Here is a 16584-nt window from a genome sequence, read left to right on the forward strand (position 1 = left end):
TTCCCCCAATTGTTAAGGATTAAAAAGAAAAATATTTTAAGAAAAGGTTTTTCAGTTAAGACTATGGAACTTTAGACCAACACCACATTTTACTGTTGAAACCTGAAGTTTACATACACTATATAAAAAGACACATATGATGTTTTCATTATCTGTCATGGAATAAGAATAAACCTTTCCCATTTTAAGTCGGTCAGTATTACCAAAAATATGTGCATTGGTTTAAAGCCATCTTTATGACTTTCTGCAAACTCAAAAGTTTACATACATTTTGTTAGTAGTGGGTAACATTGCCCTTAACCTGTATGGCTTGGGTCAAACGTTTTGGATAACCTTCCACAAGCCTCTCAAGTTTCATCACAGAACTGCCATGGAAGTGGTCGGCACCTCCCTGCCCAGCACAGAGGCTGCCGATTGGCCAGGTAAGTACCCAGTACAGACCTATAGATGCCACAGTCACCAGAGTTAAATGGCTGCGATCATGAATATCGCAATCCCAGCTGTTAGAGTAGGGACCTAGCTTTTACATATTGTTGGGTTCTTGCAGAAATCACATAAGCTTTGCCCATTTCATACCCTTCCATGCTCCCTTGCTATTAAGATGGTGTTAACCCCTTACTGACATGTGATATACAATTACGTCACATGCCCGCTGTTAATGTATGGAAAGGGCTCAGGGGCTTTTACCAGAGGCATTTAAATCCTGGTGGCGCGTGAGCCCTAGGGGGTATGAAAAAAATAGTAAAAAAAGTTAAAAAAAAGTTATTTTTTTTTTAAAGCAAAAAGTTCAAATCACTCCCTTTCCCTAGAACTGATATAAATGTACATAAACAGTAAAAATCATAAACATGTTGGGTATTGCCGCTTCCCAAAATGCCCTATATATCAAAATATAATAATGGTTCTTCCCAGTGTTTAACCTCTTAATAGAAAATAGAGACCAAAAGTCAAAAATACCACTTTTTGCCATTTTGAAAAATATAAAAAATGATCGAAAGGATGTACACTCTTAAAAATGGTAGCATTGAAAACATCATCAAAACTTGAAAAAAAAATGATACCACCCACAGCCCATATATCGAAGTATGATAAAGTTATTAGCGCCCAAAATGGCAAAATAAAGACATTTTTTTTGGAACAGGAGGTTTAAATAAATGTACATTTATGATAACATATTAAAATCTGTACTAATTTGGTATCCCCATGATTGCATGGACCCAAAAATGAAGTAGACATGTCATTAGGGACACAAAATGAAAGCCATGAAATCCAAGCCCACAAGAATAGGGCGCAAATGTGATTTTTTTTTCTTTTTCACTGCATTTGGAATTTTTTTCCTGCTTCCCAGTACATGGCAAGGAATATTAAATACTGTCACTATGAAGTGTAATTTGTAATACAAAAAACAAGCCCTCATACAGTTCTTTTCAAGGAAAAATAAAGTTATAGATTTTTGAATGGTGGGGAGTAAAAAATCGAAAAAAAAGAAAAAGGGCCTTCAAGGGAAGGGGTCAAAGGGGTAATAATCGCAAGTGCTAGTTTTCTGGCATAGATGCCCTGATAAATGTCCCCCATAATATGTATTTATATACACATATTACATAAACTGATTCCCATTACATGAACATATACTTATAATACCAGTGTGTGGTGAGTCCCGGGGAGGATGGGGTAGTTCAAATAAGAATTGCTTGTGGCAGTGAGCTGACATAAGCAGGGGGAAGGGGCAGGGCAGAGGGTGAGGGAGGGAAGGACAAAGAGAAAGGAGAGGAGAGGAAAAGGCAACCTGTGGTATCAATCAATATGGCATATCAATATGCCAAGGGCTATTGGAACCTGTCATCAAGATAAACCAGGAACACTCACTCATAGATGCAGGCACCGTGCTGTGGGAGGAGAGCAGGTGGTAGGGTGAAACTTTTTTTTAATATTTTGAATCTGCAGCACTGGTAACACCCAAAGTAGTCCTTCAGGCTTTGGTATTTAGAAGGAGAAAGGGTTTACATGTTTTATACGAAAAGCACTTGGTACCAAAAGCACAGGGAAATATTATTGATATTGATATTAGTCAATCATTATCATGAGTCAGATATAACATATCTAAGTAGCAAAGTAAGTATTGATGAATATGGTCCTTACCTATGATGCTTCATTGACTGACTCCCTCTGTCTGATACTGTGCTTTCTGAAAAGGGCTGCGTTTCTGAAAAACTGGATTCCATGACATTCTCTCGTATAGGTTCTGGATTCCGCTCAGACTTTGTATACTGTAAGTGAATATATGCTACAAATATGATTGATGTTAACCATTTCAAATCATAAAGCTTTAAATATGAAGACAGCACAACAAAATGTTAGATGAAACACAATGTTAATTAATTTATTAACTTATTAGTTCAGAATATTGTCACTCACAGGATTGCAGTTGTGTCAAATATTTTTCAGTCTTGTGAACTTATTACTTACACATTGGTATGGCAAAGCAATCCACAGTAAAGTTGTCTTTAAACGTAATATGGGAAAAGGCATATAAAGAATGTTGAGTAACTATTGCAGTGTCAACTCATTAGTTGCACAGTGAATCTTTTTAATACACACCTTTTTAAAGAATTGCCTATACCCCATTTAATTCACAGTAATCTCTTAGAAAATACTTCAAATCACAGAAGAAATGGTGCCCCTATACTCTTTAGACATGTCTATACAACCATATGTCCCTTTTGACATAAATCACAATGAGACCACTATAACCATGGAGACAAAAATAAAACCTCACTTCTGGTATTCCAGGTCAAGCCTAATAATAGGATTTTTGTGGTCAGAACAGAAAAGATCCTATGTATTTTGCCAAACAATTATCGACTGCTCAAGGGTCCTATTGGACAGATTGCACAGATAAAGTTTCAGTAGGTCTCAACACATATACAGATACATACAAACATAGGTATATCTCAGGGTTGCAACTATTTCAATGTCAACATACAAAAAAAAATCCATCTTGGACCCATATGTTTTTTTAGTGAACATACCATGTTATTGTCCACCCAGATAAGTTCGTTTTGGTGGAAAATTACATATGGTATATCCATAAAAGCAATTTTAATAAAAAGTCAAGGGTGAAACACTGCACGTTTCGGCTCCGGGCTGGAGCCTTTGTCAGGTCTCCTCGTGGATCTTCGCCCCATTATGTCTTAAAAATAGTAGAAAATATTTTTTTTTTTTAAAGTAAAAATAGTAATAAAAAATAATAAAATTGCAAATAATCAATAATTTTCAAAAATTCAAAGCACCCACCTTTTTCTAGAGCTGATCTAAAACTAAATAAACAGTAAAAATCACAAACATGTCAGGCTTTGTCATGTCCAAAAATGCCCAATCTATCAATATATAAAAACAATTATTCCCAGCGGTGAACCCCTTAAAGGGGTTAACCGGGTTTAAAAAAATTTTTATGTCCGGGCTGGGGAGGGCTATTTAAACATAATAAACATAGACTTACCTCCTCCGGTGCTGCCGATGTCCCGCGCCGCGGCCGGTCTTCTCCATGCGCTGGTTTCATTACTCCGGCGCACAGGGAGCTTCCGGCCGTCCGGAAGCTCCCATGCGCACCATCTCCCAGCGCTTACAACGCTGAGAGATAGGGACGCATGGGAGGAGCCGTCCACATCGCGGACCGGAAGCTCCCTGTGCGCGGCTTCCGTGCCCCTGTTTGTTTACAGGGGCACGGATCGAAGTGACCGCGGTGCGGGACATCGGCGGCGCCGGAGGGGGTAAGTCCATGTTTATTATGTTTAACTAGCCCTCCCCAGCCCGGACATAAAAAAAATTTAAACCCGGATAACCCCTTTAACGAAAAATAGTGCCGAAATGTCTGAAATGCTACTTTTACACCATTTTACATCACATAAAAAATGTAATGAATAGTAATTAAAAAGTGCACACAGTCCTCAAAATAGAAGCAATAAAAATGTCAACTCATCTCACAAAAAATTACATCTTACACTAAAGTATAAGAATGTTATTAGCATCAGAAGATGGCAAAACACATTTTTTTCGTACACATTGTTTACATTTTTGGAAATCTATTATAACACAATAAAACCTTTATAAATTTGGTATCACTGTGATCATACAGAACCAAAGAATAAAGTAGGTATCATTTGGAGCTCACAATGAAAGTCGTAAAAACCGAGCCCAATGAGATTTGGAATTTTTTCCATTTTCCTCATACACTGAATGGAATAATAAATAAAGTCACTGAGAAGTAAATTTGTAATGCAGAAAATAAGCCCTCACATAGCTCTGTACACGGAAAAATGAAAAAGTAATAGATTTTTGAAGATGAAAAAAATGCTGCAACAAAATGGGGCAGATTTACTTACCCGGTCCATTCGCAAACCAGCGGCGCGTTCTCTGCGCTGGATTCGGGTCCGGCCGGGATTTAATAAGGTAGTTCCTCCGCCGTCCACCAGGTGGCGCTGCTGCGCTGAAAAGCATCTGAATGCACTCCCAAGCGACACATTTTCCGTTCTTAAATGCAGCGGTTTTTCAGAATACGTCGGGTTTTCGTTCGGCCACGCCCCCCGATTTCCGTCACGCGCATGCCGGCGCCGATGCGCCACAGTCCGATCGCGTGCGTCAAAATCCCGGGGCAATTCAGGTACAATCGGCGCAAATCGGAAATATTCGGGTAACACGTCGGGAAAACGCGAATCGGGCCCTTAGTAAATGACCCCCTATGGGGTTAAAAGGTATTCTCTTTTAAGACAAAACATGTCAATTTATGAGGTTTGTTTTCCAAACTAAAATATCAGTATAACTGCATTGGCACTTTGCGATAAATAAGTTGGGTTTGGGCTACAGTTTGGGCACTCTGTCCCTAAAAGGTTCACCCTCATTGCTATGTATTTACAAATGGATCATGATTCTAAGGAAACAACATTAAAATGTTTAGCATGTGGATGTACTTATTCATTTTTATTTTTTGGTTCAGATGTATAATACATGACTATTACATTAAAAAAAAAAACACTTACGTTGTATAGTTGAACTCTGCTTTCTCCAAAGTTCTTTGCTTTAGATAACAAACTTGATGCATGGAGGGTATAGTTTTTGCCATTTTGTATGTCTTTCAATTGCTCCTGAATTATTTTCGTTTGTCTTCTAAAAGTAAAAAATAAGATTTTAATATTTTTTTTCATTAACTTATAATAATTTGGAGATGTATAGAAAGTTTAAAGGGCTGTCCAGGACCAACAAATTTTATATAATGTTTCCAAGAGGGTATAAATGTAATATACACACTATACACACTCTTCTTCCGCACTCTGGTTCTAAACCGTAACACCAGTCACCACCAAATTTTTGTAGATTTTAAATACAGGACCGAGGGGGTATAGAAATAACAAATGCGCTACACTTACCCCTCTCTGAAGTTCTGTTTCAGCAATGCTCCTTCCTACATACAGAGGCACGGCAATAACAAAGTGCTGAGAGCCAAGCAACCACTACAGCAGCAATGCAGGCTGTGGCAGGTATGTGCCGGTGTAAGGGGCATCAGTGCTGAGCTTCTGTACAAACAAAATCCAGAGGTGGGGATGGCACAATGCTTAACCAGACTGAAGGAGGAGGGGGGTAGCACATCACATTTGTTTCTAACCTCCTAGGACTTGTCTTTAAAAATCCCTGATCCCAGACTACCCCTGCTACAGTGGGACATCAAACAAAAAAATCCATTAAAAATCTTAAAAAGAAAAGTTGAAAAAGTCACAAGTCAAATTACACTTTGCTGAATACAATTGGGTATAGTATATTTATATAGTAAAGTCATCACAATAAGATTAGAACAATTTGTCCAGACATATTTCAAATGCTTTGATCTAATAATATATGTGAGAAAAAAACAAATTGGATTTCGGAAGCCAAGAAGAAATCAGAAAACTGAAAGCTTGGCAAATCGATCCCTCCAGGAAAATAGTTAACAACTTTATTAATTTTCATACTTCTTATAATCAATCTAGAAATAAGGGGAAATGGGTAAAGTTTCACAGATATAAGAAATTCTGCTTAGTTTCTCTATAAATTGTGCTACAGTTCATAAAGGGTTAATATTAAATATTTGCCTTTTTTAATGCCTCTCTTAATTGTTTGCACTATTGCTTAGTAATGGGTTTCTTTACTAAAATCTGAAGACTAATTGGTGCTGCTTTAAAGAGTTGCTTTAATTTATTTTTAAATGAATAGTGAAAATGATAATAAACTTTGTGATATACTTTATTAACCCCTTCAAGACGCAGCCATTTTGTTGCATAAGACTCAGTCCCATTTTTTTGTATTCTATTTTCCTCACATGTTGTACTTTATTGGTAAATTTTGGCTGATAAGTTTTGGGTTTATTTATAAAAAAAAGATAAAAAGTGATGAATTTTTTGAAAAATTTGCCAAATTCAAAATTCGATATCATTGGGTTTTAAGGCAGATAGTTTTACCATCTAAATAAGTTGATGAATAACATTTTTATTATGTCTGCTTTACAGTTGCATACGTTTTGAAATGTCTAGATCATTAATTTTTATGTCACACGGCTTACAAATTGAATAATTTCTGATTTTGATGAAATTTTAAATATTTCACATTAACACCCCCCCCCGCCTATAAATAAACCAATTTTAAAATCTGCACCCCTCAAACTATCAGAAACAGTTTTAGGAAGATTGTTTATCCCTTGAGATCTTTGTAGTAATTAAATTAAATCGGAGGTGAAATTTTTATACGTTCAATTTTAGCCCTAAAATTTACACATTTGCAAAAGATAAATAGGAAACCCGTCTTAAAATTTGTACAGAGTACATGTGTTCGTTACTTATGTTATATTGAGACATATGTAGTACCAGACAAAAGCCCTTTACAAAGGGTTAAAGAAAAGCTACATACCGTATGTACTCGTGTATAAGCCGAGTTTTTCAGCACAAAAAATGTGCTGAAAAACATCCCCTCGGCTTATACACGAGTCAATACTTGTAAAAAAAATAATTAAAAATGGACTAAAAAAAATAAACTTATTTACTTACCCTCCGGTGGCCCTGATGCGCAGCGCTGCTCCCCCGATGTCATCGCGGCTCCTCTTCTGGCTTCCCGGCTCCTCTTCTTGCTTCCGCGCCGTCTTCTTTCTTCTATAACATCGTGCTGGGTGCCGCCATTGTTCTTCTCCCGTGTGGCGCCTAGTATGACGTCAGCAGCAGCGTGTCATACTAGGCGCCGCACGGGAGAGAACAGTGGTGGCGCCCAACACGATGTTAAAGAAGACAGAAGATGGAGCGGAAGCAAGAAGAGGAGCCGGGAAGTCAGAAGAGGAGCCGTGATGACATCGGGGGAGCAGCGCTGTGCATCGGGGCCATCGGAGGGTGAGTAAATAAGTTGTTTTTTTTAAATTCTGTGCTGACTGTATACTACTGGGGGCACGCTGTATACTACTGGGGGCACGCTGTAGACTACTGGGAGCACGCTGTAGACTACTGGGAGCACGCTGTAGACTACTGGGGGCACGCTGTATACTACTAGGGGCATGTTGTATACTACTGGGGGCATGCTGTATACTACTGGGGGCAGGCTGGGGTGGCTGTATACTACTGGGGGCAGGCTGGGGTGGCTGTATACTACTGGGTGCAGGATGGGGTGGCTGTATACTACTGGGGGCAGTCTGGGCTGGTTGTATACTACTGGGGGCAGTCTGGGCTGGCTGTATACTACTGGGGGCAGGCTGTATACTACTGGAGGCACACTGTATACTACTGGGGGCAAGCTGTATATTATAGGGGACTGGCTGGTTATATACTTGGCTGGGTCTGTGACCAATGCATTTCCCACCCTCAGCTTATACTCAAGTCAATAGGTTTTCCCAGTTTTTGGTGGTAAAATTAGGGGTCTCGGCTTATACTCGAGTATATACGGTACTCATCTATTGCACATTGTAATGAATGAGGAGGAAAATCCCCATACTGGCAGTATATGATAGGATCCTTCAGACAACCAAGGGATGAAGCACCCTAGGGAGTCTGAAAAATAGTAAAAGTAAAAATAAAAAAAAGTTTAAAAAGAGAATAATAATAATAAAATACTGAAAATTCAAATCACCCCCTTTCCCTCAAACTGATATAAATATATATAAACAGTAAAAATCCTAAACACATCAGGTACCACCACGTCCGAAAATGCCTGATCTATTAAAATATAATAATGGTTTTTCACTGTTACACTGCAACCCTGTAACGGAAAATAGAGCCTGAATGGCACTTTTTTGCCATTTTGAAAAATATAAAAAATTCAGTAAAAAGTGATCTGTAGGTCGTACAGCCCTAAAAATGATAGCATTGAAAACTTTGTCAGAAGTCGAAAAAAATGACACCACCCACAGCTCCTACACCAAAGTATAAAAAAGTTATTAGCGCCAAAAGACAGCAAAATCTCCCCAAAAATTTTTGTACAGGAGGTTTTAATTTTTGTAAATGTATGAAAACATTATAAAATCTATACACATTTGGTTTTCCCGCTTTCCCATATTTCTTTCCCGCTTCCCAGTACATGGCATGGAATATTAAATACCACCATTTTGTAATTTGTAATGCAGAAAATAAACCATAACACAGCTCTGTACACGGAAAAATAAAAAAGATATAGATTTTTGAAGGTGGGGAGTGAAAAATTAAAATGCAAAAACGAAAAAGGGCTGCGGCATTATAGGTTAAAGGGTTAATGACCTGAAGAAACTAAATGTCTTTCTATAAAAATAAGCTTTAAATTATGCTAACACTTGTACATAATATTTGTATGTCTTCAGTTGAACTAGCTATTAAAATAATGATAACCTGCATTGCTGCAATGTTTTTAACGATGTGGTGGAGGGTTTGTTTATGGATTCTATAGTTACCTGGCTGGAACACTTAACTGAGTTCCAGCCCACTGTATGATGTCACAGACTTGAGAAAGCTCTTCTTGTTCAAAAATTATTCACAAAAAGTTGCACTTAAGCAACAAATAGGAGGTCCCCTTGACCTATAAAAACTAACTTTTATCACTTCTTATTATAAAAAAACGATCCACAGTAGGATCTACCAAGATAGTGTAAAAATACATATATAGAAAACCCTTTAAAAAATTGTGATGGGAGTAGAAAATAGTTATTTATTATTTGTAGGGGATAGGGTTAATTAGGGCGGTGTGGGGAATTGCTCTGGTAGTTGACTGGTAGCAGTGCAGGAAGCAGTGACACACGCAGGTTTAAAAGTCCAACTTAAGTGTTTTATTCACACTTGCAAAACAGAACACAAATTCAGCCTTGGCTTAGGCACATGCAAAAACATTATAAAAGTAATTCCTGCCCGGCTAGGCGCTGTCTAATACATTTGGAGGACCCTAGCTATCCGGGTACCAGGCTGCCTGGCACACGCTCTTGGCCAGCAGCAAGACAGGAGACCCTCAGTTACCTTTGCTGTCAGAATGCAATCTCGCTTTCAGCTCTCCAGGTAGGGCCTCCCCCACTGCTTCTGGCCTGCAGACTAAATCAGACCCTAACGAGGCCTGTGACCTGCACCTGTGGGCTATACAAAAGCCCAGGACCGAAGCCCGGGTGGAGTAAGAGTCCCACTACCAGCCTACCCCTACTCCATAATAAGCAGGCCCAGTACGGACATTACAAATGTGTCTGTGTTAGCTAGGCCAACACAGACAACACAGACTATTCCTGCTTATCATGTCTGCATTAACCCTTGGGTTACTGCAGACAAACCCAGGGCTTTTACCACCAGCATTTCATCTGCCTGTAAGACAGATAGCGGTTTTCCCACACGACACCTCTCACTTTCTCACAGCGGACACACATAGAAAGAGCAACCTGCAGAAGTGTGATAGGTGTGGTAATTCAAGCAGGGCACAAACACGCACCAGAATATTACTTTGCAAGGGTGTTACATGTATGTGAACCCGTGCATGACCCCTACTCTAAGGGAAAAAGACATTGGCTTTATTCTGGGCTGACTGTATACTACTGGGGGCACGCTGTAGACTACTGGGAGCATGCTGTATACTACTGTATACTTAGCACAGTATCGATATGTACTGATACCTTTTAAGTATAAAGAAAATATAAAATCACACTAATATATTGACCTGCCTGACTAATTATCCCTATCCCCTAAAAATAATAAATTACTTATTTACTGCTGCCATCACAATTTTTTTAATGGGTTTTCTATATATGTACTTACACTAGCTTGATAGATCCTACTGTGGATTGTTTTTTATAATAAGAAGTAATAAAAGTTAGTTTTTATAGGTCAAAGGGACCTCCTATTTGTTGCTTAAGTGTAACTTTTTGTGAATAAATCATTGAGAGCATAGGTCCGCTAAGTGGTTCTAGGACTATCTACCCTTTACAGCCTGTTCATGCGCAAAATGGTTCGTTGTTATGGTATGTCCGGCACCTCTCTGTTATTTCCTACTGTCCTGAATAAAGAACTCCTCTTTGGGGCATGAGACATGGCAGCATGAAGAAGCACTTTCCTGAGCTTCTTCGTACCACCAGCACATATTAGCATTTCTGGGCCTGATGACTTTGGGGAAAGGGCCAAGAAAGACGCCACTGAAACCCCAAACACCAGTGGTCCCTGCCAGGTAATCCATCAGCCCCTTATGCGGAAAACCGCTTCAACGAAGTCCCTTATGCCGAACGTTACCATGCGGTTCCAAGATGGCTGCGTCCGCTACAGCCCGTCAACACCTATCAGCGGGGTGTTCCCATTCTCTGACACCTCTCAGCTCTGCTCATCACCCACTAAAGCCCCTGTGGGCAATCCACAGCCACCTAGATATAACAGCAGCGACACCGCTTCACAGACCTCCCTACATCCACCAACAGGGAGCAGCATGCAGGAGAAGCATAATTCACCATGCTGCATAAATCCTGCTACCCTCTCCTGCCACACAGAAACTCACACAATCCAGGGAACCCCCCTAATCACAGCTCTGGTCCATGTCCCGCTTGCAGGAATCCCTCTACCAGCCCCCCCAGGGGGACAGACTTCCCATGGTGCAGTACATTTAATCTCTACTCTCTTTACTACCCAGCAAAGAAGACATGTCACAATTTGCTTCTCAAAGCCTAACTGAATGCCGGAAAGAATTTGCTAGTTTGCGTTCTGACGTTACTTCACTGGCTGCTCGAGTAAATAACCTGACTTAGGCACAATCCTCTACTAACCGGGGTCTAGAGGCCATGCAAGATACCCTTCAACAACACCAAATGCAGCTACAGGCGCTGCAGCAACACATGGACAACATTGAGAATAGGAGTAGGCGCAACAACCTGCCAGGCCTGCCAGAATCCGTTCAACTTGCATCACTATTCTCCTCTGTTATAGAAATCCTCAATGGAATCCTCGGACGACCTGCCACTACAAATATTGAAATAGACAGAGCCCAATAGGCCCTCAGGCCTCCTGACCCCAACACACAGAACCCAGATGTATTGTGCTGAATCCACTTATACTCTCTTAAGGAACAAGTCTTAGCAACACTAAGGGATCAAAGGCAAATCCAATACCAGGGAGCCCCAATCAAGATACTGCCAGACCTATCTTGTTTTACCCTGGCACAAAAGAGCTGCTGTCTAACCGCTGCTGCCAAAAGTACAACCTCCCATACAGATAGGGTTTCCCATTTTCACTCCATGTATGCTCCGGGTGGAAAGGACGTTACCCTCCGAGGCCCAGGTGATCTGAAACTATTTCTACAGGCTCTGTGTCTAACTCCGGTGTCCCTAGGCCACTGACCCTCATATCTCCCCCATCAGCTACCCTCCCAATGGCCTCCTCTGCTAATCTCACCCCACTAGGCTTCCCCAAAAGGGGTCTCCAGAAGTGCCAGATGTCAACTGGTAAAGGAGGCACGAGAATCTTCCCTACCCACAGCCTTCTGCAACACCCTGAACAGCTTTCACCATATTGCCTTGATCTGGCTCACCACGACCCACTGCTCCCTGGCATAACAGAACCTGGTTTACAATGCTCCTGTTTAAATCTTGTGCCCTCTTGTATTTACAGTCTCTGTGCAACCCTTTACCTCTTTAGCAGGCAGCATCTGCAACCCTTTACACACCCCCGATTAGTATACGGGAACCTAGACAACATCAGTTGTCAGTCTGACACCCATTTAGCTCCGGCTATTAGTTTCCACTGCGGTGAATTCTTCTCTAAGGACCGTGGATGTATTTTAATTTACTAATCTTTTCCCCAGTTCCTGTGTATCCTCCTCCTCTCCCTACCAGTAACTTCCCCTTCCTGCCTACTCCCGCATCTCCCAATGTTACATCAGCCTCTTCCAGATGGCAGAACTAAAGATCGCCTCTCTCAATGCTCAGGGACTGAACTCCCCATCAGAATGCTCACATGTACTCCACCACTTCCACAGACACAAGGCCCAGATTGTGTACTTACAGGAGACCCACTTCAAGACCAACCATGCCCCCACAATCAAACACTACACCTCATGGTTTTATGCCAACACCCCCCGGGTCACACTCTACTGTCGTTCAATGTATATTTCCCCCTGATCAAAACCAGGTCCCCTTCTTCATTCAACTCATAGACAACAATACCACCCTTATGAAAGGTATACTTGTGCTAGGGTGCGACCATAAACTGAATCTAGAACTCCCTTCTAGACAATTCCACAGGCAGATAGAGTATACCTTACTCTGCTTTGAGGAAGATTAAACACTCTCTACTCCACCTCCAACTGTGTGACGCTTGGAGACTGCAAAATCTGATGGATAGGGACTACAGCTTTTTCTCTGCTCCTCACAGGGTCTACAGTAGGTTGGATTATATCCTTGTCCAGCATAAAGTGCTCCATTGGCTAATGTCCTCCTTCATTGGGAATACTGTCCTCTCCGATCATGCCCAGGTCTACTGTGCAGTCTTGCATGTGTCGCTTTCATGTCCCTCTGGAGTTCACCATTTTCCTCCCGGTGTATGTAAGTGCATTGGATGCAACACAAATTTAAATGTTAAATCCCATGCATAGTTCGAATCCACTGGATCGTCCATTGGCCTGCCCAGTGCCACACAATCCTTGGCGCAATCCCTGAAAAGTCGGGAAACCTGATGAAAATGCAACCGCGGAACCCTGAGTAAATAAGCCCCAGTATGTACCACAGATGTCACCTGTACCATTGTCCAACTCACTTTAGATAGATTCTACGTGACCTCCAGGTAGCTAGGCTAGAGGTTAAGCGCCTATTAGAAAAAGCCTTTGGGGCAATTTGCAGGTGTGTCATAGCAAATTTTACGAGTACGGCAACAAATGCGGCCATATGCTTGCAAAGGCCTCCAGAGTCTCATAGCACAGTCCTTCATTCCGAGCATTAAATCTACCCAAAATAAAGTGGTCATACTACCACAGAGATAGTGGACACTCTCCTTTTACACAGCGCTCTACAACCTACCCACCGAGTCCCAAGACCTGACCCCTTGTCATTCTTTCCCACCTCCACCTCCTCCACCTCAATACAGTCTCCTCTGACTGCCCCTTCAAAGCGCATTCCACATCTGCTCATTTTGTCGTCATCCCCAAGCCCGGTAAAGACCCAAAATTGTGTTCCAACTACCGTCTTATCTCTCTACTTAATGTAGACCTTAAGATTTTTGCAAAACTCCTAGATAACAGACTCAACCTACTCTTCCCAATCCTCATCAACAGGGACCAGGTGGGATTCATGCCAGGCAGATAGGGCCGAGATAACACCCTAAAAATCCTGAACATAATTGCATTATGCCCAGTCACACAAAAATCCTGCAATGATTCTTTCCCTAGATGCCGAAAAAGGCTCTCGATAGAATATCTTGGCCCTCCTTTAAACAGACCCTCCCCAACATAGGTTTAGTCCTGTAATTCAAAGCCAAAATCCTCTACCACATTCCCTCGGCCAGACCTAAAATTAATGGCAGCCTCTCTAATTTATTCCGCATCCACAATGGCACCCACCAAGGTTGCTCCCTATTCCCATATATGGCGGCGATTCAGAACAACCAAGACATTAAAGGAGTTCAGATTGCCGTGAAGGAGTATAAATGTTCAGCCTTTGCTGATGACCTAAAGGTCTATCTAACAGAACCCTTCCCTTCTTGCTCTAATGACTGAGCTGGACAAGTTTGGCCAGTGGTCGAATTTCAAGGTCAACATGACCAAATCTGAAGCTCTTAATGTCTGGCTTCCTTCCGCCAACCTGCCTCCTTTGATTTCGGGATTTCCTTTCATTTTACCGCCGGGAGGCATTAAATACCTGGGGATCAAAATCTGAAAAGACTTATCCAAGCTAGGTGCCGACAACTTTGCTCCTCTACTGACCAGATTTGAAACAGACCTAGCCTCCTGGAAAAAGGAAGAATTTTCCTGGTTTGGGCGACTTAATATCCTCAAGATGACCCTGTTACCATGACTGCTCTATCTTGTACAGACAATACCGACCTTCATACCCCTCTCCTTTTGGAAGAAGGACTGGAAATGCTTTGGATCCTTCATCTGGTCCACTGGCCACCCTAGAGATACCCTGACTTGCCCCAAAGACATCGGTGGAATTGGGCTACCCAACTGTCACCTTTACTATTTGTCAGCAGCCTATTCATGGAGCCTTGACTTTTTCCATGGTAAGACCTCTAAGACGTGGGTTGGACTGGCACATGAGATCTCGCCGAGAGACCTTACAACTCTCCCTTGGACCAACCCCTCAGCCTCTCGTCATCCTATCTCCCTCTCTTTCACCAAGACTTACACTCTCTGAGCCTTAAGAGGAGAGGAAAAAAAATCTCTCTCTAATAGAGCCAAAAGGACTTCTGCTCCCAATCATTGACAGCCTGCATTCCCACCAGGAATATCCGAAGGACCATTTTTAGCCCGCCCCACAATAACCCACTCAATAATTCCCTCAAGTGCTTGCAGGATCTACACTCCAACCGATACAATTCATTCTACCCCACGAGACACCCACTCCTACACACAACCTCCAATACAACCAATTTAAACATTTCTAGGACACCATTAAGAATCACAACAGCCTGTCATGAATCCTCTCGGACTTTGAGCGGGCATGCCTGGACTCAAACCCCACACCATATCCTTCATTTACAAACTGCTAATACCCACACACTCCTCCTTGTCCCCCCCCTACTGCACTTCCTTAAAGGCCGAACTAAGCAAAGATTTCTCCCAATCACTATGGTCAGAATGTTTCTGTCTCTCTTGGAGATCTGCAATTGCCACCAGACACCAGGAGAGCAGCTACAAAATCCTCTCCAGGTGGTACAGAGTGCCCTCACAACTGCCTCTGTGGTATCCAGAGGTCCCTGATGTTGACATTTCAGCACCAGTGGAGGCACTATGACTGACATCTGATGGTCCTGCTCACATCTTAACAACTACTTTTCCACAGTTATCACCTGCATCAAAAACATCATGGGCACCTAACTCCCGATGCCCCTGAAGCAACTCTCCTGTTCATGTTTGACATGCTGACTCAACACATATAAGAAGCAACCTCCACACACAGGATGGAAGAACTTATAGTTCAATCCCCCACAGACTGTACCCGATTCTCCAATACGTGGCTGCACTGGCAATCATTTCTATCCTCCCCTGAGTACCAAGTGCCCCAAGTCTCATGAGTAGATAGAAAGGCTGCATTCTCTCTTGCCCCCCTTCCAGATGCCACCCCATCTCCAACCAATCCCTTCTCATTCTCCCCTCCTATCCATCTGTCACTCACCTTCTTTTTCTCTTCTCTTTCTTCCCCCTGTTCCACCTTTTTTTCAGTTACCTTGAGTTGTAGATATGACTGAACATGTTAATGACATACTTTGCAGTGTAACTGTACCATTCTGATATCACACTCCTTGTTTGGTTTTGGATTTACAGTGCCCTAAAAGGTGCTATATTGCTACCACACGCATGTCATGCCAATGTTGATGTACCAAGGTCTTTAATAAAGTTTTTTCTTGAATGGAAAAAAGAACTGCATTTTTTTGGTGAGTGACCCCCTTCTTTTTATCTTTTTCTTGCTGGAGTTAAGCTTTATCTAGGAGCACATCTTTAGCCTTCTTTCCTTATCTCTATGCTGAGTCTGAGGGGCTTCAGATACACTGCTCATTGCAAGAGAGAAAAAGGAGCAAAAAGAGACACAGAGAAGCTTTATTAAATGAAGTACTGTATATAATTGTTTATAAGCCAAAGGTTTCAGCACAAAAAATGTGCTGAAAAAACCACTTGGCTTATACAAGAGTGTATAAAAAAAACTTGGCTCCCCATGGCTCCTCTTTCCCCTAGTCTTCATGTAACAGTGCAGGTGGAGATGAATCTATGTGCTCTGCTTGCACACATACTCTGACATCATCATCAGCAACACCGCCACTGCATAGTGTGTTCAAGCAGAGTGCATAGACGCTTCTTTGCCCGCACTGTTAAAAATCAGTGGGAAGAGGAGCACTGGAAGGTAAGAATATATGTTTATTTTTTTATATACCATGAGGGGCTGCTTTA

At 41.7% G+C, this 16584-nt stretch overlaps 1 protein-coding gene across 2 annotated transcripts in view; it reads right to left on the bottom strand.

Annotated features, from left to right (window-relative positions):
• The window catches only part of NRG3 (neuregulin 3), a 660520-nt gene that overhangs the window by 38062 nt on the left and 605874 nt on the right, over window positions 1-16584 (bottom strand). For both annotated transcript variants that reach the window (XM_072130473.1, XM_072130472.1), the window contains exons 6-7: window positions 5037-5163; window positions 2140-2267 (exon numbers count right to left, since the gene is read on the bottom strand). In XM_072130473.1, coding sequence (XP_071986574.1) covers window positions 2140-2267; window positions 5037-5163 — 255 coding nt within the window. The remainder of the gene's footprint in view (window positions 1-2139; window positions 2268-5036; window positions 5164-16584) is intronic.

This window comes from Engystomops pustulosus, chromosome 11 (genome assembly GCF_040894005.1).
Source record: "Engystomops pustulosus chromosome 11, aEngPut4.maternal, whole genome shotgun sequence".
NCBI lineage: Eukaryota > Metazoa > Chordata > Amphibia > Anura > Leptodactylidae > Engystomops > Engystomops pustulosus.